Below are 19,733 nucleotides of genomic sequence, written 5' to 3'. Positions count from 1 at the left end.
TATAGGTGTTTCGGACAACATTTTGCACATATGAAATGAAGTGTATCTTGCAAGCGGAATAAATATTCACGATTTTTATGCGACAGCGGACACAAGCGCCGTTTCCTGACGTGACGTTGGTCTCAACCAAAGTTAGTATATAAACATGTTAATATACGTAGCATTTAGCATATTGTTTATATACAGACTCTGGTCTCAACCAGAGCCATAGAAAGGTGTTTATACGACTCTGCTGGGGTCTAGTTAGTACAGTGTCCAAATTTTAGTAGAAGGTTATATCGAAAATGGCCGCTACAATATCTGTATTCTAGGACCACCTTGGTCCACAAAGGTGGTTACTGTGGTTAGGTACTAAAATTCGGGTTTTGTATTAAAAAATGAGACCATATTTGTCTATTTAACCAACTGCTTTAATCTTAAGTCAATCTTTTGTAAGAAAGCACTGCTTTAATTTTTCATGCAATAAATGGAATCAATATTCAGCTGTATAGACCAAGTGGATAGTTTCTTGAATGAACAGTGGTTCAAGATTTTGTGGCTGTTTAATCATGATGACAGATTGATATTCACTTTCGGTAATAATATTTTATAAAATGTTTGGGTGTACATTTTGTAACGTGTAAAAGTACTATTTCGAAAATAAAGATTATATTTATCCTATGAGCATCAGAATATCCTAAAGAATAAAGAAAATTTCTACAATTGTTCACATATTTAGATAAGCATTTTTGTTTCAGGAACTTCTTTGGTTCATTTCATTTCATTCTTGGTTTTAAATGCATTCTTTATGTATGTTGATTTTACCGGAAAGCCAAAATGGATGCTCAAATACAAAATACAGAAAGATAAGAATTTTCCGGTAACCTTTTTTATTATCAACAAAGGCAGATATCATTGTAACTTAGTTGCAAAATTTGTTACAAAAAGTTTGGTCAGCACTAATGTACAAATATACATATGTATTCAAGGTGGAATCACGTCGATTCTTCTGGTGCTGTGCTGTAGTTTTATTCAATGAAATTCTCTCCTGTGTTCTCATCTATCTCTCGTATCCAATCATGAAACTTACTGGCATGTCATGTGATCAACCTGTACCACAACTCTGGAAGATGTATCTTCTTTATGTTGGTTTTGGATACTTAAACATCATTGCATTTTTCTATTTACACAAGTATGATTGGCTATATATATTTATGGAACTTTTTTCCAAAGTATAAATATATAATGCATATTTGGTCCACAGGTCCTCTTTTTTCAACAATTTTTCCTATTTCCACATCGTTAGTTTCATATTTCTATCTCTTTAACTTGAACCAAATCAAGTGAAATATATTTTCCACAGATTGATGCATCATCCTTCGATATACAAATACTTTCACAAAATGCACCATGAATGGGTAGCACCCATTAGCATTGCTTCTGTTTATTCTCATCCAATTGACCACATCGTAAGTCAAATATATAATGCTGATGTAATGTAACGTGTCAGCTTGTTTTGTCAACTTTCACAAAGTAGAAAGTACTATTGTTTGGTTGTGTCTTATAATCAATAGGTAATGTATTTCTAAAAAAACACAGGACAAAGTCTGCTATCTGTAAAAAATATTTACAGAATCTTAAAATACAAACTGTTTTCTGAAGTTTTCCAACTTTGTTCCTTACTTCATTGGACCTGTTTTGCTTGGATCTCATCTCTCTCTTACATGGTGGTGGATTATTTATGCTCAAATGGAAAGTTCTTACCATCACAGCAACTACCATCTTCCATTTTTATCTTCTCCTCAATATCACAACTACCATCACGTTAAGTAAGGATTTTGCAATGTTGCCTTTACATGGTGATGTGTCTTGTGTGTTATATGGCTTAGAAAAATGGTTGTTTGTAAATTTCTTGGCAAGATCTATGGAGATCACATCTAAAATGTTTTGCACTGCTGGTCACTAACACTAAAATCCTAGGAATTTCTAATGTAACCTAAATTTTACAGATTTAACCAGAACTACTGCGATCCTTTTTTTGATGGTGTTTACAAAACAAATCTTGTCTTTCAAAAATCTATTGAAGCCAAAAGAGATAGACCATTTTATAGCCTTACACCCATAGATGTCCAGTATCCAGATGAAGTTCAAAAAGAAAAATAATTGTTACTACTAATTATGCATTTTTAGCAAGCAATCCACACAACTTAATTATATCCAACATAATTTTTTACATACCTCTTCAATTTTTTACATACCTCTTCAATTTTTGTTTAGTGACAATATATTTACAATATTTATGCTTCAGTGTAACCTATTATTTAAAAAATGAAGCTGAAATTTCAGTAATTCTTTACTTATAAGCTTATTCGTAAAATTGTTATGTATATGGGTTTTGGTTAATGTGTAATTCTAGAATATAAAAGCTTGACACAAAGCGTGTGGTACTGGTTATTCTGTTGATGATATTAAATAAAACAGTTTGACAACGGGAGTCTTCTAGGAAGGGCTCTTAATGGGTAATGGTAATAATAGATTTATAAAAACATTTTACCTACTGCCACATCACCACAAATGGGGTTTAAAAACTGCTTTGTTGGTTACTTCTTATTTGATTAGTCGACCGTTGGAGTAAAAGGGGTAATTAAAAGGCTAACTATAATAAGTTGCATACAACACCCTACAATGCTACTACACCCTCAGCAACTGTAATGTAAAAATGAGGTTACAAGCAGCACACAAATAATTGGAACCAAAAAGTATGGTTTTCAAATTACATGTACGAATAAATTTCCTATAATAATAACAAAGTTATTAAACAGTGGCAATTACAAAAAAAAATTTCTTACTCAAAAAAATCACAGAACAAATGGGATAAATGCTTTACGATTAGGTGGGTAATTTTTAAACGTGTTTCTGTACCAAGTGTGAGCACCCATTGCCATGTTAGCGTGGGCAAATATGTTATACAGCAAGACCAAAAACCATGTTTGACACTGAGCTCCTAAAATTATAGTGATGGAAATATAAACTAAAACTTCAGCAAAATAATGAGGACATGAGACAAGGTTGAAGAGTCCTCCTTGAGGAATACCATGCGCATCTTTTTTTATTGATCCTGTAAATAATTTAAACGATATTTTACAGCAAACTGAAATGAAAATTGATATAAATCACATGATTTAGTTAATGTTACCTAGAAAATCTAAATTAATTAAATATATATTGGAATTTCAAGTTTATTCGCTTGTTTGTAGTTCTGGAGAGAAATATTCTAAAATTGCACAAATCTTTTTTAAAATTCAAGTTTATTTTTTCGATTTTAAGAAAACCACTCATACAATAATAAAAAATATTGTTAACATTATGTTACTTAAGTTTTCTGCCTTTTACACAACAAGCATCACTCCTAATAGAAACACATTAATACTCACCTTTCTTCCTTAAATCCGCAAGTATAATATGACTTTGGTGATGATAAAATGATGCGATCAGAAAAACCACAATTCCCATGAAGTGTCTTACTTGAAAACTTCCAAATGGAAGTTTGTGCAGAGGCAAACATTCTGATATCATTGTTGGTGCCTTAAAAATTCGATGTTATTTAAAACAGCAGTACCACTGTACCAGTAAGCATTAGTTTCCTATAAATTGGTTACTTCGTAATTTATTGTTAGATTTATTTCAGTGTATGTTACGGATCACAATTTTTAAGGGCCTGGCAATGAAAATTTAAGTATATTATTTCAGCATTACAAAGGTGTTTTACAAAGATACATTTAGTTTATAAATGCAATAATTTTCCATTTTATTGCAATACTTACTAGAAGAATGTAGTATGTGTTACCCCAAACATATTGAATGATCCCCATCTTGGTTTTGTTTGAGAACACGCTGATAAACAAACATTCATACAAACGTTTCATCGAATGCACTGTGAGCATGAGCATACATAACAGTAAAGACAATTTGTCGCCTGTATAAGAGTAAGTTCGTTAAACTTTTATTTAACAAGAAGTCAATCTTAACAGACAGTCAATGATTTAAACCATATATTTAGAATTAAATAAACATTTTGAAAAAGTTTTATGGAAATATGTAAATCCGAAAAAAAGCTTTTTTTGTACATTGGGGATTCAAAGATCATATATAATATCAATATAGAGTCAGTGACAACAGTAAAACAACATGCCTAAGAGTACCCATTTTTAATGCATCGTCTAAAGTTTTTAAACATCTTTAAATGAACTCTGAGAATCTTTTTTATAAATAAACAGAATACGTCCAGCTAAAAATGTTGTGTTTGGTATTTTTTAGCTTTAAGTCAGTTTCCAGTGTGAATTTACCTGATGCATTAGCTGTACTGTGCATTAAAAATAGTGAAGTAATCCAGTTGTTAGTCATTAATCCAAAGCAGATTCTTGATATTGTAATAAAACAAACAGTGTTCCATATCGAAGCAAGAATGTAATAATGTGTGAAGTAACTGAATAGATAAACAAGAAACACAATTAAAGTCCAGTAAAGGCGAAAAAAATATAAAAAATACTGTAAAAAGTTTTTTTCTGTATACCAACCTTTTAGGAACATCCAAGCTCCTGACTGTTGTGCTTGCTTTCCCATAATCTGTTAAATACTTGGACATTGAGCCAACAACCCCACCAGCATTTACCAAGTGGTTCACTGCATAGGTTGTGATTAAAACTGCACTCATGGTTGCCCATAACACACTCATGAGGTTAATAGGGATTCCAAGTATATAAGTATAATGATCAGGTACCATAATGCACTACTAAGTCCACCAGTTATATCACAAATTTACCGAACTTAAGAAAGTGAACCTCTTTAAAGTAATGTAAAAGTATATTAGGAGTGCATCCCACTAATATGTTTGTATATGCTTTTATTAAAAGTTTTAGTTTTATACCTAACAATGGAATGTTTATTATTATAAATATATAGCAAAATACTGACTTATCACTTTGTCATTTTCTGATAAAGCAATCAATTCAAAAGCTTTGTAATAAAGTTTAACTGCTGCTTGTTTTAAAACTAACTAGTATTATGACCCTTAACTGAGTCTAACCTCAATCAGCAATATTTAGTGTACTGTCCAGTTTTTATTAATCAGTAACTTGACTGACTATAAGACTAGACAATGCTAAATATCATTTTTATTAATCAGTAACTTGACTGGCTATAAAACTAGACAATGCTAATACCAGGATATGATAGTTTCAAATTAACAACACTGCTATGTTACGAGCACCGCTCCACAGCTGAAACAGGAAATAATATTTTACTAATGAAGTGATCACAAAATGATAATATAAAACAACACCACATTATGTTTCTTGCCCTTTAATGTTGAAAACAATTTTAATAACCATAAATGGCAATTTGGCCTAGACACTTTTATGATAATTAAATAAGTTTATTTTTAGGTTTGTTAACAAAAGAAAATACAAATATATTTTAAAGGGAACCTGCCAGTATAATCTTTAGCATTAATATACTTTTGCATTGTCCAGTCCTACAGTACAGAAAGTATGCGGTAAACATTTATTTTTATTTACATATGTTTTATCACCATTAACACATACAAACACAAAGACAAATAAATTAATTGCATACAAAACAGTAAGTTAAGCAAAAAGATTAAACATAACCTGTGTTAAGTTGAGGCTTTAACAAGGGATATTAAAACATGTAATACAGATAATGTAAAAACTATGTTTAGATGTGAAAAAGTGTGAAATAGTCAGCATGTGATCCAACGTATACAGTCCATGGATTTGGTATTTTGTGTTGAGTAAGCAGTAATTTGGTGCAGGTTGTGTACATTTAATTTATATATGGGATAAAAAACGTTCCCCAGTAGTCTGTACACCTTTTTACTCATCGAAATAGTCAATATGATCACCAGATTTGAATTCATTTTTCTCAAGGATTGCCATCAGCTTTGCTGCTGATACTTCGAGTGGAACATAGTCAAAATTTTTAAACATTGTGGCTACAGTTTCATCACAGCATCCTCTCATGGTGTTGGTCATGCCTGTTATCATTGGTCCTGGAGACCAGTTCAACACTCTTAGCTCTGGATTTTCAACAGCAAGCACCTTGAACATCATATCTCTTGCTGCTTTACCTGTACAGTACAGCCCCATTGTACTGAAGGGCTGAATGGCAGCAAGAGAAGAAATGTTTATCAGAAAACACTTTTTTGCAGCAAAACTTTTCAGAAATGCAGAATTTAGCATCATAACATTGATAACGTTAAACTGGAAATAACCATTAAGTAAGTCTGCATTGTTTTGATCTTTAAGTTTAATATTTACATCACCCAAAGTACCAGCATTGTTTATGAACATGGCTGTCCTGAATTTTGAGAGATCTACGTTCTCCAAACACTTTGCAATGAAACCAGATACTTCATCTTGCTTAGATAAATCACACACGACGCTCAAAACTTTAAAATTATTTCCATTGATCAATCCCTCAATTTTATTCTTGGTTTTCTCCAATCCATCTTTATTTCTTGCCGTTAAAATAAGAAGAGAATCCCCACTGAGTTTTGCAGCTACAGTTTCCGATAAATGAACACCATAACCTCTATTTGTTCCAGTTATAATCACAACAGAATTGTGAAAAGCCATCTTTATGCCAGTCACCTAACAACACAAACAAATTTCTGAAACTATTTAACTAAACTTTAACAGTTTGGTAAACCTAGCCACATTTATTTCTGCATGCCTTTCCTCAATATAATAAAAAGTGCTATCTAATCCCTCATATAAATACAATAACAGATAAACTAAATTTACATGGTTGGAAGTTTTATAAGAAATTTACATGATTTATAACATTTAAACTGACAAAATTAAGTTTAGTACTTTCCCAGCCTGTGCTTAGTAAGCTATATTATATGGAGACCAACCTGTTTGAAATATCAAGTGGTCACATCCTTCTAATCAATACCAACACTAAACAAACAATAAGCATCTGGCGCAGGTTTTAATTAAATAAGATGGAAGATGCTTTTTATTGAACCAATACATGACTGCAGGCATTAGGATTTCATTGCATTTACACTTCTAAGAAATGTAAGAACTTACCAGCAAACCCCATCAATTGAACTTTTGTATGATTGTATTAAGTTTTAAATTTCCTACCTACTTAAATAGACACCTAAAAACACAAAAAAACATAAGCCAATTAAATTTGTTTAAATGAAAATAGAAAACCCATAAAAGAGACTTGTTTTCCTAATCTTATTTATAAGAAAGATAAAAGCCAATGAACCTGAAGTATATTTTGCAATACAGTCGCATAAACAAATTAAACAGATTCAGGTATATATTTATTGTATGTTGAACAATGACCGCTACCATATACAGATCTACATTGGCTGCATCACAACACATAATACAGATCTAATGCCAAATTAGAGATGGAGAGAGATAGGTAAAATGTTTAGTTTTTTATACCTTCTACATAAAATGCACAAGTTTGAAACAAATCATTTTAACTGGATAAGTGGTTAGATATGTTTTCTTGAATATTTGCCTAACCAAAACACGTCTTTTCGAACTCGTAGTATTTTAAAAATCATAACAAGAAACTGTGGTGAATGTGGAAATTAAACAACATTTTCTTATAATTACCCAGTACAGTGCTGTATATAATAAACTGAATTACCAGGTTATAAATAGTAACATGAGCAGAAAATTTAGAGGAGGTATTACCAGTTTACATATAACCATATTTAAGTACGCCCTGACCAAAAATTGATGTGTGCAAAAATTGAAACTTCTATCCATGGGTAATTTGGCTATTAAATTTGAAATCTTTTAAGGCACCAAATCTTAAACAACATTTAGAAAACAGTAGTGTTAATTCTTGTTGGGGGTTTCTGTAGGCTTAAGAAACACTCCTTCCATGGATTTCCAATAGTTTGCAGATCCAGTGTCATCATGCAGTGTGGCCATTACCTCTTGTTGCCCATGTATTGGTCGGCCAAACACTTGATCCGAGCATGTGAGATATGCTTTAGTTTCCTTGTGCTGGAATCGAACGAAGTTGTTTCTTTTCCAGTATTTACCAGAACACACAACAACCCAGTTATCAAGGTGGTCGCCTTCTCCATCTGTGCCGAACGCGCTTACTTCCTAAATGGAACAAATTCTTTATTAGCCACCAAATCAACATGGCATCATGACTTATTGATGTATCAGTTAAATAGGTAGCGTACTTATAAATAAGTACACCTTCAAAAATCTTGGGCAAAATATAAATATTAGTCACCCAACAAACACAGTGCACCGGCCTCTTTAAAAAAAATAACCTTTCATTTGTGGGTTTTGTGCGGTATCAAAGTTTCTGACAGAACAATACAGACTGTTTACCCAGGGTTGACTATTTAAATAATAGTGTTTAGACAGCACATTAAACTGTATTTTATACATTAAACATCATCATAACATTACTTAAAGTTTCAAGAAGAACAGCAATTTATCAACTCTTATTTGCATAACGTTTTTATTAACTTTCTACAAAGTGGCCACTTAGGGACAATTAAAAGTAATTTTTGTACTAACATTGCCTATGTTTTTAATATAGCTGTAAATATGTAAATTCAATATCATCTTTCAAACAATACTTGATGCAGTTCTGACAAAAGAAAACGCATAACCACAAATAAGATCTCCTGTTTGTGGGTTTTGTACAGGTCAAACGCTATACATGTTAACCAGCACTTCTAACCTACACGCTGCTGTGTAAATGATTGTTTTTTAGGTGTTGTTATTGACTGTAACCATTTTCATCACAACATGATTATTTCCTTTCCATCACACCATGATTATTTCGTTAAGTGTCGCTATGCCAATAAAACGTGGTAGTTGGTGAAACACGCAACGAACAACCCATGCCAAAATTTTAGTACAAGACAACTAGCAGTGTCGAAACTTGCTGCTTGCACTGTTACAAAAAAAATATCCTTTTTGCGGGACTGGGTCTTATGGTCAAATGTAACATGTATATACATTAAGTAACTAGTAAGATTTAAGTTTAGTTACGTTTTTTAATTTTGGCTAGTATATGTACTAAGTAGGTCACTAAATATGTTACAGATTAAGCTGCTGGAAACAGATTGATTTTTATGGGATAGAAAGTATCTAAAATGCCCTTAAAAAGTATGTATGGGTATAAAAATTCCCGCTCGTCTGAAGAAATCGTCGAGAAAAAAAAACGTCAAGAGAAACAGGTGAAATCCAACTGTCTGAAAATTTCCACTTTGTTGGTTTATATTAGCATCACTTAAGTCTTGGATTTGGCTCTTAGCACACTGGGTGAATACTTCATGACTAGACACTATCGTAAGCAACAAATGTTGCTGGTCAAGATGCGTATTCAGTTCAATGTCAATGGTTATTCTTTTTATTCCTTATGGGTGAGGTCCTTGTCAAGGACCTGAGTATTACGCCAGATTTGGCCCATTACCCCAACACCCGGAAAGCCCATTTAAGTTGCCACAACACCGCATCGCAGTCAGAAAAATATAGAAACCATTTTTTTATCCTTTGTGCTTAAGAGTTACCCTAGTTTTCAACTTTGTGTATGATTTATATTTAATATGGCTTACAATTTGGACAACCCATTAGTGACCGCTGGGTTGGAGCAATGTTTGTTAAGTGTCTTGCCCAAGGACACATACACGGATCAGTTTTAGTACCGCTGCCAAGCATCGAACCGGGGACACGTTGGTTTTGATGCAGGCGCCTGAACCACTGAGCCACGGCGCCGGACGGCCATTCTTTTTTTCAATTTGTATTATTTCTTCAACCAAAATCCCCAAAAATGATAAATATTTATAGTAAGCTGAGAAACCAATTTTGCAACAGTAAAACAAAAGTTAAAAAAATATTCATACAGGTAATACACATACCTGTTCTTTTGACAGTGGAGCTTTAAAGTGGTGACTATGTAAGTTGGTATTGGTGTTTATATGAGTTAGCCGAATGCTTTGGCCACATTTGATAGGAGTTCCTCTTGTTATGTGTTCGTCTGTTGGGCTGCGAACTTGCCAGTAACTGTTGGCATCGTTTTGTGAGTTCATACCCGTCACTGACTGCTGACCGCTTCCAGAGCCGTATTTGACATCGTGTGAATGCAAACGTACAGTGTAAACTTTGTTCATTAGTTTTGTAACCGAGCCGCTCGTTACGAAATCGTATTCGAGTCCAAGGGCGCTTGAATTTAACAGCGCGAAAATAAAACCAAGTAGTAAACGAATCCGCGACATGCTGTACACTATACTAAACTACAAAAACAGTAGGGTATGATACAGACAGGCAATAATAATACTGAGACTCGCTATAGTAAGAAACTTGCTTTTGTAGTTATGTATCAACACCGGCTTTTGTATGATGGCGTGGCGTACTGTGACTACTCAACCGTGAACAAACTGACGTCATAATTTTTCCAGCTGGTGAATCACGTGCATACAAGGAAATCACCATGTTCGAAACTTTAACTTTTGACATTTTGAGGGTTTTATTTTACCTATACCAATTAAATGACTGTAGATAAGAGTTCCTTACAGTTTTCTTGAAAGGTTTTGTTTTATTATATGTTCTAATTAAAGTCTATTCATATAAATGCCCCGCAGTAGCACAAAAGACACTGAATGCACATAAATCCCCTCACACATGCTGTTGTTATTAAAACTTTAAACATATTGTACACTTGTATGCAGTTAAGACCAAAGTGGTTAAGACACCGTACATAGTTGGTAAATGCAAAGTAATCTTTGTTGTGATGGAAATCAAAGTCGCAAATAGCGTGAATAAAGTAAGTGTTTTATTAGATCATTAAAATTAAAATGAATAATTTTAAAATACCCATCTCAGAAAATCTTGGAAGCCCTTGAAGAAGATGGTTGTGGGTTGGTTGTTGGCTTAACATCTGAAAAGTGGATTATTTTAACAGGCTATTTAAGATGCGACTTGTCCGATTTAAATATCAGAAAAAGAATAACTCACTGGATGCCTGGAGGTTAGCATTAACAACTGTCGTTTTTTTATTGTTGATTTTCTTCTCTTTATTGATAAAATAATGTGATCTTCGGTATCATTTAAAAGAGATAACTGAAAAATTTTAATTTATTTACATGTTGGTATACTTTATATTTGTTTATGCATGCACAGAGTATCAAAGATTTATCATCTAGTGGGGGCCACAGGTTTTGCATTGGGCACTTTTACACCATATGTTTAAATTGGGCGTTTGACACAAAATTCTAAACCCATATCATGGCAACCATTTATCTGGTTTATATAGCTAATTTGAACTAAAGTAAGCACCTTGTTTTATTTCATCTCTGGTTGTATTTGGTGTCACTTAATTTGGTAGGCCTAAATGAAATTGTTTAAAACGTTTATTTAAATATTTCACACAGATTCAATTTTTAAATATTTTTTTAATGTTTTGCAGGAGTTGATGTTTTAGCTTCATACTCTGCAACCAAGAAGGAATGCATTCAAGACACAACATGCCCAGTCCATATTTCCATTGAAAATAATGATCTGTCTGCAACCATGTGGCAGGATGGGAGAATCTTTGATACCACTATGTGTGTTATAAGTGATGACGAGGCAAAATCATTGTTAGATGAAAATACTTGTTTGCTTCATGTTACCGGCAACGTTAAAGTTAATATACCACAAATAAATGGTCAGTGTACTTTTGAATTTGTAAAACAATTAAATTAACGTATGCAGTGATTCGTGGCTGGGTTGTGGCAAAAAAGTCTGTTTCTAATTGGACAAAATTTTGTAGTAGATCTGTAGTATATCATATACTACTGTATATGTATAATAAATTAGTTTCTCTTTTTCTACGTTTATGCAAGTTTATGCATAAAGTCAATTTATAACACATGAAACATTATACTTTTATAGCCTTTAAAAAAAAGATGTAAAAAAACTGTGTCAAAAAATATTTATCTTTGGCTTGTTAACATTTTTAAAAACTCTTTATCTTTAGGTGATCTTGACACCAGTAATGTAGGAGAAGTTTTAAAAAGTTCTGCATTTTTGATCAAAGAAAAAAATCTCATTCTCTCTGAATCTTCCAATGCAATTTTAACATGGATGGAGTTTGTATCAAAAAATAAAAACAATAAAATACAAACTAAATCCCCAAGCAAACTACTGCATGTTGAGATAATGAAATCAACATTAAATAAAGGCGATTGTTTTGTGCCAATTGTCAGTGTACGACCGGTGGCTACTAAAGTTTACCACCTACCTATTAAAGTTGATGCACTTTGTTATATTAGAAAGGACGATACATTAGACAGGTAAGTAGTTTTTAAAGTTTAAATCATGAACATGTAGTATTTTAATCATACTAATTAACTGAAGAAATTGTTTTTAAAAATTCAAAATCCTTTACTTTCCCCTTTTTTAACCAAATTTTACTTTTGATCCAGAATTTAACTTTATAAAACTCTAATACAGAGCATTGGAAAGTTTACAAAACACTGTACAGCGTCAGTTGTGGAATGCTTGCTCTGCTATGAATGACCAACAACCAGACAACTCAAAATGTGGAATACCGAAGCCTTACTATTATCAGATGCAACACTACTGTCACCTGGTGGAAATTTGGTATCCAGGAAATAAAAGTGATAATGAGTTGACCGATTTCAGAAAGGTTTGTTGAAATTATACATGATAGAAAATTTTATTCTCAAGAGTCATTTAACAGGGGTGTTTTGTTTCATACACATCTTATGAGTTATCATGTATGTAACTTTGAATAAAAGATAGAAAATTTTATCCTCTCGTTGCAGGCCAACGGCAATCTTATATAGGTGTTCTGTTTCATATACCTCTAAAGAGTTACCATGAATGTAACTTTGTTATGATGTAGATGCCTAACCACTGATAGCGTCAACTTTAGCCTGTTAGCATCACTAGTAGAAAAGTTGATAAAATCAAAATTTGTTTTACTTCAGGCATAAGCAGTTTTAAAAGCAGTATTTATATATATTCAAAATCTGCTTACATTTTACCAGGATGTGCTGCACAAGACATTTTCTCTCCCGCACGATCGACCGATCTTTCGCAAAGCAAACTCCATACAGTTCAACCAAACCAATGAAGTTATATTGAAGAACACGCACGAAGGGCTGACCCCTCCAAAACTCACGAATGGAAAAGTAAAGCAGTTCTGAAATTAATATTATATTTGTAAAACGAAGCAATTTGACTAACACATGGTTTAGTAGCAATATAGTTCTCTGTACATTATGCTTTACAAGAAATCTGACTTTTCTAATCAAGCTTGGCATGGTATAAATTTGGATACTTAATTTTTAAATCTTAAAAAATCTACTTTTGTTTTACTAATATGCTGGTAATATGTACAGTATGTTATGCAGGTTTATACAGTACATGGGACATACAGCTATCATCATTATATGCAAGATAGGATTGATGATAATGGTTGGGGTTGTGCATACAGATCATTACAAACCATCGTATCTTGGTTCAAACAACAAGGTTATACTGACCAACCAATTCCATCACATAGGGAGATACAACAGGTAAGCTTAACGGAGATCTAAATCAGATTATATATGTGCTAGTAGGGTTTAAAGACCACTCTGGACTTATGTGACAATTGGTAAGATACTTAACAACAATTACCAAAAAGCACATTTTATCTTTCAAATTTAAAAATTTTAATTTTAAAAAGTGTTTTAACAACTGTTGTTTTGTAGCTATATCCTGTCTTTTCTTTTAAAATATATCTAAATCTTCGTTACCATAATCAAGGAGTCAAATAAAAGTTATTATTACTGCTATTACAAATTAAATAAAAATCATTATAATATACATATATATATAGTTTTGCCCCAACTTACTATTATGTTTTTTAAAGACACTTGTTGATGTTGGGGACAAAACAAAGGATTTTGTTGGCACTCGTAAATGGATTGGTTCAATAGAAGTAAATAACGTGCTGAACCAACTCTTGGGTGTCACGTCTAAGATTATGTTTATAAGTCAAGGTGCGGAACTTGTAAGCAGAGGAAGGGAACTTGCAATGCATTTTCAAAACCAAGGGACTCCTATTATGATAGGTGGGTTTTGTAAAAATGTGGAAGTGTGTTTTAGAAATATTTTATGGTGATAAAAAAATGTTTTTAGTATTTGAGTAGGATATAAGAATCAGATTTTGCTATAATGTAGATTTTTCTTTTCTGAAATATCGGACTTTTAACTGCACTAATGACAAATAAAACTATATGCACAAGATCAATTGAAATTTAGAAACTCAAATTTAAAATACATAACACAGGTGGAGGTGTTCTTGCACACACCATACTTGGTGTATGTTTCAGTGAAACAACTGGCCAAACTCACTTTCTCATACTTGATCCACATTATACGGGTGGGGAAGATATTCAGGTTATTCAAAGCAAGGGTTGGTGCGGATGGAAAGGACCAAACTTCTGGAACCCAACTGCGTACTACAATCTATGTTTGCCACAGAGGCCAGCTTTGTTTTAATATTTTGATTATTTTTTTGTGGGATTTGTGGCTGTTTGTGCTGTGTGCTGTATGTATGTGAAGGTTGTTTTATTTTGCTCTACAATTACAAAGTTTATTTAAACAAAGCAGTGCGCACATCAGCGGAAATAAAACATGGTGATGGATATTAAAAGCAGCACACAATTAAACGGGTGTAGGAGAAGAAACGTAAAACAATAAAACGCTTTGAAAAAAAAGTGCACCGTTAGTATCACAGGCTGTTGGGAATGTTGGCTTGTTTTGCTCAGAACTCAGTTTAAAATGAAGCAGTTTAAACTGTATTCATGAGTGCTGGCACAGTTTTCAGTATTGTAATAGGATAATCAGTGGTTTTTGTCATGTCATAGTACCTCAGTTATGTACCTTAAAGTTGAAATGTGCAAGAATTAAAAAAAGTGGAAAAGCACGTCATTGCTCGGTGCTAAACACTGGTGCAAGGTTATTACTTGTGCTTTTGCTTCGTTACCGTCACAACTAAGTTTTGAACAATCACAGCAATAATTTGATCCAGCAAGTCCAGCACGCCACGTTGAAACCATTTTGGAATGGTTGTTCTGGCGTGACTGAACCCAAGTTTCTGCAGGATGTAGTCCACACCAACTGGTTCAATGCGACGACCAGCCCAAGATATTAACCTGGATGTTAAAATGTTATAAAAAATATTTATTAAAAAAAATTACAGGATTTTACAATTTTGTTTAAGTTCTGCTTTCTTGCAAAAAATATAAAACAACGACTTTTTGACTAAAAAACATACAGGATTTTACAATTCTGTTTTAATTTTTCGTTTTTGACAAAAAAAGATTAATTAGTGCTTTTTTAATAAAAAAAACAAACAATTTCTACAAACCTGACAGTTGGTTCAAGTTGCCATGTGTTGCACACGAATTCTCGTAAATCTATTGGATCAATGGTGGTCACATGATCAGTAGGTTGTGATCCTGCCAGTCCTCCAACTGATGTGATGCGCGTACGACTCGATAATGCTATTTGTTTCTCCTAGTGAATTCAACAGAAAGTGTAAATTAACTTTAACTCCAAATAGAAAGTTCCATTCTAGGTGGGTAAGGTCCCACAGCGTGGCATGCTATGGGTCCTATGGTTTAGACCAAAGTTAGTATAGACCAAGTTAGGAAACGGCGCTCGTGTCCGCCATTACGGAGCCCACAGAGCGTGAATCGCCTATACAAATGCATGGTCGGCATGTGTTCATTTAGTTCTTGTAAGCGATACAAAGCTAGAAAACACGTATAGCGATTGTTTTAACCTTTAAAATATAATTTCTAATATAAATCTTGTTATACAATATTAAATCTAGGAATTAATGTGAAGTAAATTTATATTTTGACTGGTTTTCGGCGTACAGTGTGGTTTAAAAGGGTACTTTACGTTGGCGATTAAGACAAGCAGCAATCAGCTTAGTTTACATAATAGTATATGATCATACCTACGAATCTACAGAACCATTCTTTACTACATTTATAATCCAACATGAGTGGACATGCAGCTCCAAACTGCTTAAGTACTAGCAGATAAGGTGTTCGCGTTTTCCGATTTCATAAAGTCCCGGAACGCAGAAAAGGTAGGTTACTAATTCAAGCAGAGGACCAAAAATAGTAACTCAGTATTGTTTTCACTTCGATATTAGGCAAATTTTACAAAGATACCTTAAGTTTCGTTGCCGGGTATACGTGTTAAGTTTGTGAGCCAAAAAGTAAAATCACGGCAATTTACATGTAAAACTGCAGCTAGATACAACAGTTTATGGTAATGTTATGCGTTTTGTTTGTATTTTTATATTTTAAACATGTTCTTTTATGTTTTTGATTAGTAAACTTAATATTTTCTGTTATTTTACTCTTCAATCGATTAAGTGTTCAATAAAAGTTGATTATTTTTGTGAGGTTTATTATTGTGATAAGATATAACATTGGTAGAAAGCCATTTTTACTCGCAGAAGTGCTTGGTTTTTAAAAAATCGCAATATTTGAACGAAAAACAGCAGCCAGCAATGATAAAATGCTATGCCGTGGGCTCCGTAATGGTGGCGACTATGACGTCATAGACGCGAGACAATGGATAACAAAACTCTTTGTTTTACAATCCGTTTCCTAACTTGGTCTATACTAACTTTGGTTTAGACGAGGATTGACCCATCACTCTTAAAAAGCAAGTTACAGATCTTTTCATTAAATTAAATTCTGAAAAAAATATGGAAATAACGATTTAAAATAGCTGATTTTAATATTTGATTATAAACAGTGTTGACACACATTGGTTAAAAAAAACGCAAAAAACTATGTAACAGGCTTGAATCGAAATATTTAAAATAAGACAATTTACCTTGAGATAAGAAGAAACAAGATCATGCAGAAACATAATAAGTTCAACATCCATAGTTACACATATGTGATCGGTGAATTCAGTCACAAAACTACATTCTACAATCGGTTTGTTTTCTGTTTCTGCTGGAACAAATGTTTAAACTCATTAAATTTAAAATTGATAACATTTTGATTGAGTATTGTAGAGAGCATACAGGACAACAAATGAGCACAGGTCTAGTATAAGGCACATAAGCAAGTAACTTGGTTGCAGTCAAAAAAGACTTAAGATGTAAGGCCTAGGGTTTAAAACTGAACAATGCAGAGAACAAGAAATTTTTGAAGATAAGATATCTGCATGGCCACTAGATGCTTCTAATGCGATGCAAGTGAACTATGTTAAGGTATGTTGAGTTTACCAGCAAATAAAATAATGAAAATATGTACATTTAGTCAATGAAATAAATCATTACAATAAATCTGCAATAATTCTGGCGTAAACAAAAGCTAAAAATACAATAAAAGCAAAATTACAAATCAACGGCAAAAATTGATTATTAACTGAAACATTATATCTTACCAGACGTAGATGGTTCATTTGGTCCCTGTATGTGTTCACTTTTAAAATCCAACTGAAGTTTGGGTAACGCGAATATTATATCTGTGTCGTGATTGTAGCTTGCTTGGCTCGAACTTGAGTGATAGCGTCTACCTCCACCTGCTGGTGACCCTCCGACTCCCATGTCACTCGGCCGGATATCGTTTAACGTTCGAAGCATTGTGAGTTCTGGGGTAGTAAATGTAAGTAAAAAAAAATTGCTGCTTTTTACAACTTATTAATATTGATAAAAAGTTGTAATTACAACAGGGGTGGTATGTTTCATACACCGCATGCTTGCTTACAAGTGACCAACTAAACATTAAACAGCATAAAATTGTGTTTGAGCTGCAGATCCCTTTTAACAGCCAACTTTTTTAAAATACATAGAATTATTCAAAAATTTGCAACCTTTATCCGATGCTTATGAAATAAACCTTAAAAAAGCAAAAGGTGGTTAGCGCGCCTGCCTCTAAACCAGAGGTAATTGGTTCAAGGCTTACTGCTGTTACCATTATAGGCGTATGTGTCCTTGGGCAAGTCACTTAAGGGTAATTTCTTCAACCCAGTGGTCACTAATTACAAATTATTAGCCATACATAAAAAATTAGAAAAAAATAAATAATCACTCACAAGTAACATACATGGTAACTCAGAGCTGATTAAAAAATATGACGCAAAACAGAATTCCAACCTTGGTTGTGCGAAGCTGTGACATAAGCAAACCATTCGTCAAGTGACGCGGCACTTGGCGGTGGGTTTTGGTGCCGTGACCTCGTCACACGGCTGACAGTTGCCATGGGGTCAGTGGAGGGGCCACCTGTCTTCAACCAGTGGTCATGACCGAGGTTAAAGGTCAAACTTTGAATAGCAAGCGTGGAGGTTTCGTTCCCACGAACAGATTCTTAAAAAAAAAATTTAATTTGGATGATAAAAATATTAATAGGAAAAAATAAATAGAAAAAAAACGTTTGACAAATACCGGCCTCTAGTTCTAAAAGGGAGTAAAATATGATTTAACACAAACTTGAACCCTTTAGCATTATTTCCACAAACACAATTTATTTTAACAATATTAATAAGATCATTTTTAAGCAAATCATTTTTATCCTAAATTATATTAAAAATAATAAGAAATTAATTTCAACATCCTTTTTTTTAATTAAACAAAATTAAACAAAACATTTTTAACATTTTTTTTATTTTTCACAAGTTCCAAAAAAAAAGTTTTTACATTTTTTTTTAATTTTAGGAAAATTTATAAGAAAACCAAATTTTTCACCTTTAATCTGCTGGACTTCTGTGGAGAAGACAATGTTTGGTTCGAGGATGTTGAAGAGGACCCACGACTTTGATCTGAAGTTGGATCCATGGAAGCAGACCACAGTAAGCTCGTTGCCGTGGAGACACATGGATCCCCCGAGGAGGAATTGTGGGTTTGCGGCGACACCTAGTGCTCGAAAAGTGTCGCTGATCGCCGTGTACACCGGGGGCCAGTGACGACGATGAGAGTATGTGACTGTGGTAATGGATTTGAAATCATGTTATATTGGAATTATAAATATACATTTGCTGTTAGTTGCAAAATAAGAATGGGATAGTAAAAAATTGTCCCAGCACAGTTGGTCAGCACACCTGCCTCTAACTTAAAGGTTTTTCACGGTCTTTCAGCCACACGAGGATAAAGTAAGTTACATTTATATTGACATTAAAAACATAAACTTGCTGTTGGTTGCAAAAAAGGAATGTAGCAGTAAAAAAAAGTATTTTAAACAAAGGCAATTATGTTAAATATGTAAAACATACAAAGCTATTTTAAAATACCAATAAATCTTATACCATTTCCATCTGTGACCTTTTTTAACAATATTTGAATTTTTTACCTTGAGGTGTGGTAACGGACAGCTGTCTCCTCACTGGCGGACCCAAGTGGCCACTATGGCGCCAAGAAGTGAACGCGCGGACCGAGTTCTGAAACTGCTGAGTGAAAAACTCCTCAAGTTTTGAAAGCATTTTAATAACATCAGGTGTGGTGGAACGTGAGATGGTTAGACAGAAGGAATCCCAACCAAAGTTTCCAGGTACAAACACAGCACTGTAAAGTGGTGGGGATTATGTGAAAAACAAGCAATGGATTTGTTTCATTATTTTTACACATCAGGTTTTTTAGCGTTTTTTTTTTGATTATTTTTTTTTGCATTTTAGGTTTAAAGATGAAAATTTTAAAGT

At 33.3% G+C, this 19,733-nt stretch overlaps 5 protein-coding genes and 1 pseudogene across 8 annotated transcripts in view; 2 read left to right on the top strand and 4 right to left on the bottom strand.

Moving 5' to 3' along the window:
* Positions 1–108: 108 nt before the first annotated feature.
* Positions 109–2,416, top strand: LOC149740166 (fatty acid hydroxylase domain-containing protein 2-like). Of its 2 annotated transcripts, none has more exons than XM_089871606.1 (6): positions 109–131; positions 738–859; positions 969–1,171; positions 1,343–1,448; positions 1,642–1,808; positions 1,989–2,416. In XM_089871606.1, exons 2-6 carry the CDS (start codon positions 788–790, stop codon positions 2,140–2,142), a joined length of 702 nt encoding a protein of 233 aa, XP_089727732.1. In that variant the 5' UTR covers positions 109–131; positions 738–787; the 3' UTR covers positions 2,143–2,416. The 2 variants fall into 2 exon arrangements, with proteins under 2 accessions (XP_089727732.1, XP_089727731.1); XM_089871605.1 differs by lacking the exon at positions 109–131 and adding an exon at positions 180–575.
* Positions 2,417–2,739: 323 nt separating this feature from the next.
* LOC149740165 (polyprenal reductase-like) lies at positions 2,740–5,386 on the bottom strand. The gene is made up of 5 exons (XM_089871603.1): positions 4,557–5,386; positions 4,326–4,465; positions 3,804–3,955; positions 3,414–3,564; positions 2,740–3,097 (listed from the first exon to the last, which is right to left on the bottom strand). The coding sequence occupies exons 1-5, from the start codon at positions 4,760–4,762 to the stop codon at positions 2,838–2,840; spliced, it is 909 nt and encodes a 302-aa protein (XP_089727729.1). The 5' UTR covers positions 4,763–5,386; the 3' UTR covers positions 2,740–2,837.
* Positions 5,387–5,529: 143 nt separating this feature from the next.
* LOC149740164 (sepiapterin reductase pseudogene) lies at positions 5,530–6,635 on the bottom strand (annotated as a pseudogene). Its single transcript, XR_016384348.1, has one exon. The product of XR_016384348.1 is annotated as a sepiapterin reductase pseudogene (transcript).
* Positions 6,636–7,322: 687 nt separating this feature from the next.
* Positions 7,323–10,431, bottom strand: LOC149740163 (stromal cell-derived factor 2-like). The gene is made up of 2 exons (XM_089871612.1): positions 9,926–10,431; positions 7,323–8,147 (listed from the first exon to the last, which is right to left on the bottom strand). The coding sequence occupies exons 1-2, from the start codon at positions 10,280–10,282 to the stop codon at positions 7,872–7,874; spliced, it is 633 nt and encodes a 210-aa protein (XP_089727738.1). The 5' UTR covers positions 10,283–10,431; the 3' UTR covers positions 7,323–7,871.
* A 213-nt stretch (positions 10,432–10,644) lies between these two features.
* On the top strand, positions 10,645–14,715 carry LOC149740162 (ufm1-specific protease 2-like). The gene is made up of 9 exons (XM_089871582.1): positions 10,645–10,830; positions 10,890–11,034; positions 11,473–11,712; positions 12,025–12,340; positions 12,501–12,696; positions 13,061–13,204; positions 13,427–13,591; positions 13,930–14,131; positions 14,350–14,715. The coding sequence occupies exons 1-9, from the start codon at positions 10,798–10,800 to the stop codon at positions 14,559–14,561; spliced, it is 1,653 nt and encodes a 550-aa protein (XP_089727708.1). The 5' UTR covers positions 10,645–10,797; the 3' UTR covers positions 14,562–14,715.
* LOC149740161 (bridge-like lipid transfer protein family member 1) overlaps positions 14,626–19,733 on the bottom strand; it is a 47,311-nt gene continuing 42,203 nt past the window's right edge. The window contains exons 74-80 of one of the 2 annotated variants that reach the window (XM_089871562.1): positions 19,388–19,599; positions 18,787–19,023; positions 18,199–18,408; positions 17,487–17,693; positions 16,926–17,050; positions 15,433–15,581; positions 14,626–15,217 (exon numbers count right to left, since the gene is read on the bottom strand). In XM_089871562.1, coding sequence (XP_089727688.1) covers positions 15,025–15,217; positions 15,433–15,581; positions 16,926–17,050; positions 17,487–17,693; positions 18,199–18,408; positions 18,787–19,023; positions 19,388–19,599 — 1,333 coding nt within the window. In that variant the 3' untranslated portion in view covers positions 14,626–15,024. The remainder of the gene's footprint in view (positions 15,218–15,432; positions 15,582–16,925; positions 17,051–17,486; positions 17,694–18,198; positions 18,409–18,786; positions 19,024–19,387; positions 19,600–19,733) is intronic. The other variant, XM_089871563.1, reaches the window with a different exon arrangement.

Source organism: Ciona robusta, chromosome 2 (genome assembly GCF_009617815.1).
Source record: "Ciona robusta chromosome 2, ASM961781v2".
NCBI lineage: Eukaryota > Metazoa > Chordata > Ascidiacea > Phlebobranchia > Cionidae > Ciona > Ciona robusta.
Note: the sequence above shows the minus strand (reverse complement) of the source record. Positions and strands in the feature narration are given on the sequence as shown.

Coding starts and splice junctions, on each gene's coding strand:
- LOC149740163 (XM_089871612.1), bottom strand. CDS start 10,282: ATGTCGCGGATTCGTTTACTACTTGGTTTTATTTTCGCGCTGTTAAAT. Junction 8,148..9,925: donor CTCCACTGTCAAAAGAACAG/GTATGTGTATTA, acceptor TGTTCCATTTAG/GAAGTAAGCGCGTTCGGCAC.
- LOC149740162 (XM_089871582.1), top strand. CDS start 10,798: ATGGAAATCAAAGTCGCAAATAGCGTGAATAAA. Junction 10,831..10,889: donor TCGCAAATAGCGTGAATAAA/GTAAGTGTTTTA, acceptor TACCCATCTCAG/AAAATCTTGGAAGCCCTTGA. Junction 11,713..12,024: donor TAATATACCACAAATAAATG/GTCAGTGTACTT, acceptor CTTTATCTTTAG/GTGATCTTGACACCAGTAAT.
- LOC149740165 (XM_089871603.1), bottom strand. CDS start 4,762: ATGGTACCTGATCATTATACTTATATACTTGGAATCCCTATTAACCTC. Junction 4,466..4,556: donor AGCTTGGATGTTCCTAAAAG/GTTGGTATACAG, acceptor TTATCTATTCAG/TTACTTCACACATTATTACA. Junction 3,565..3,803: donor ACACATACTACATTCTTCTA/GTAAGTATTGCA, acceptor CGAATTTTTAAG/GCACCAACAATGATATCAGA.
- LOC149740166 (XM_089871605.1), top strand. CDS start 467: ATGGAATCAATATTCAGCTGTATAGACCAAGTGGATAGTTTCTTGAAT. Junction 860..968: donor AGAAAGATAAGAATTTTCCG/GTAACCTTTTTT, acceptor TATGTATTCAAG/GTGGAATCACGTCGATTCTT. Junction 1,449..1,641: donor CTCATCCAATTGACCACATC/GTAAGTCAAATA, acceptor TGTTTTCTGAAG/TTTTCCAACTTTGTTCCTTA.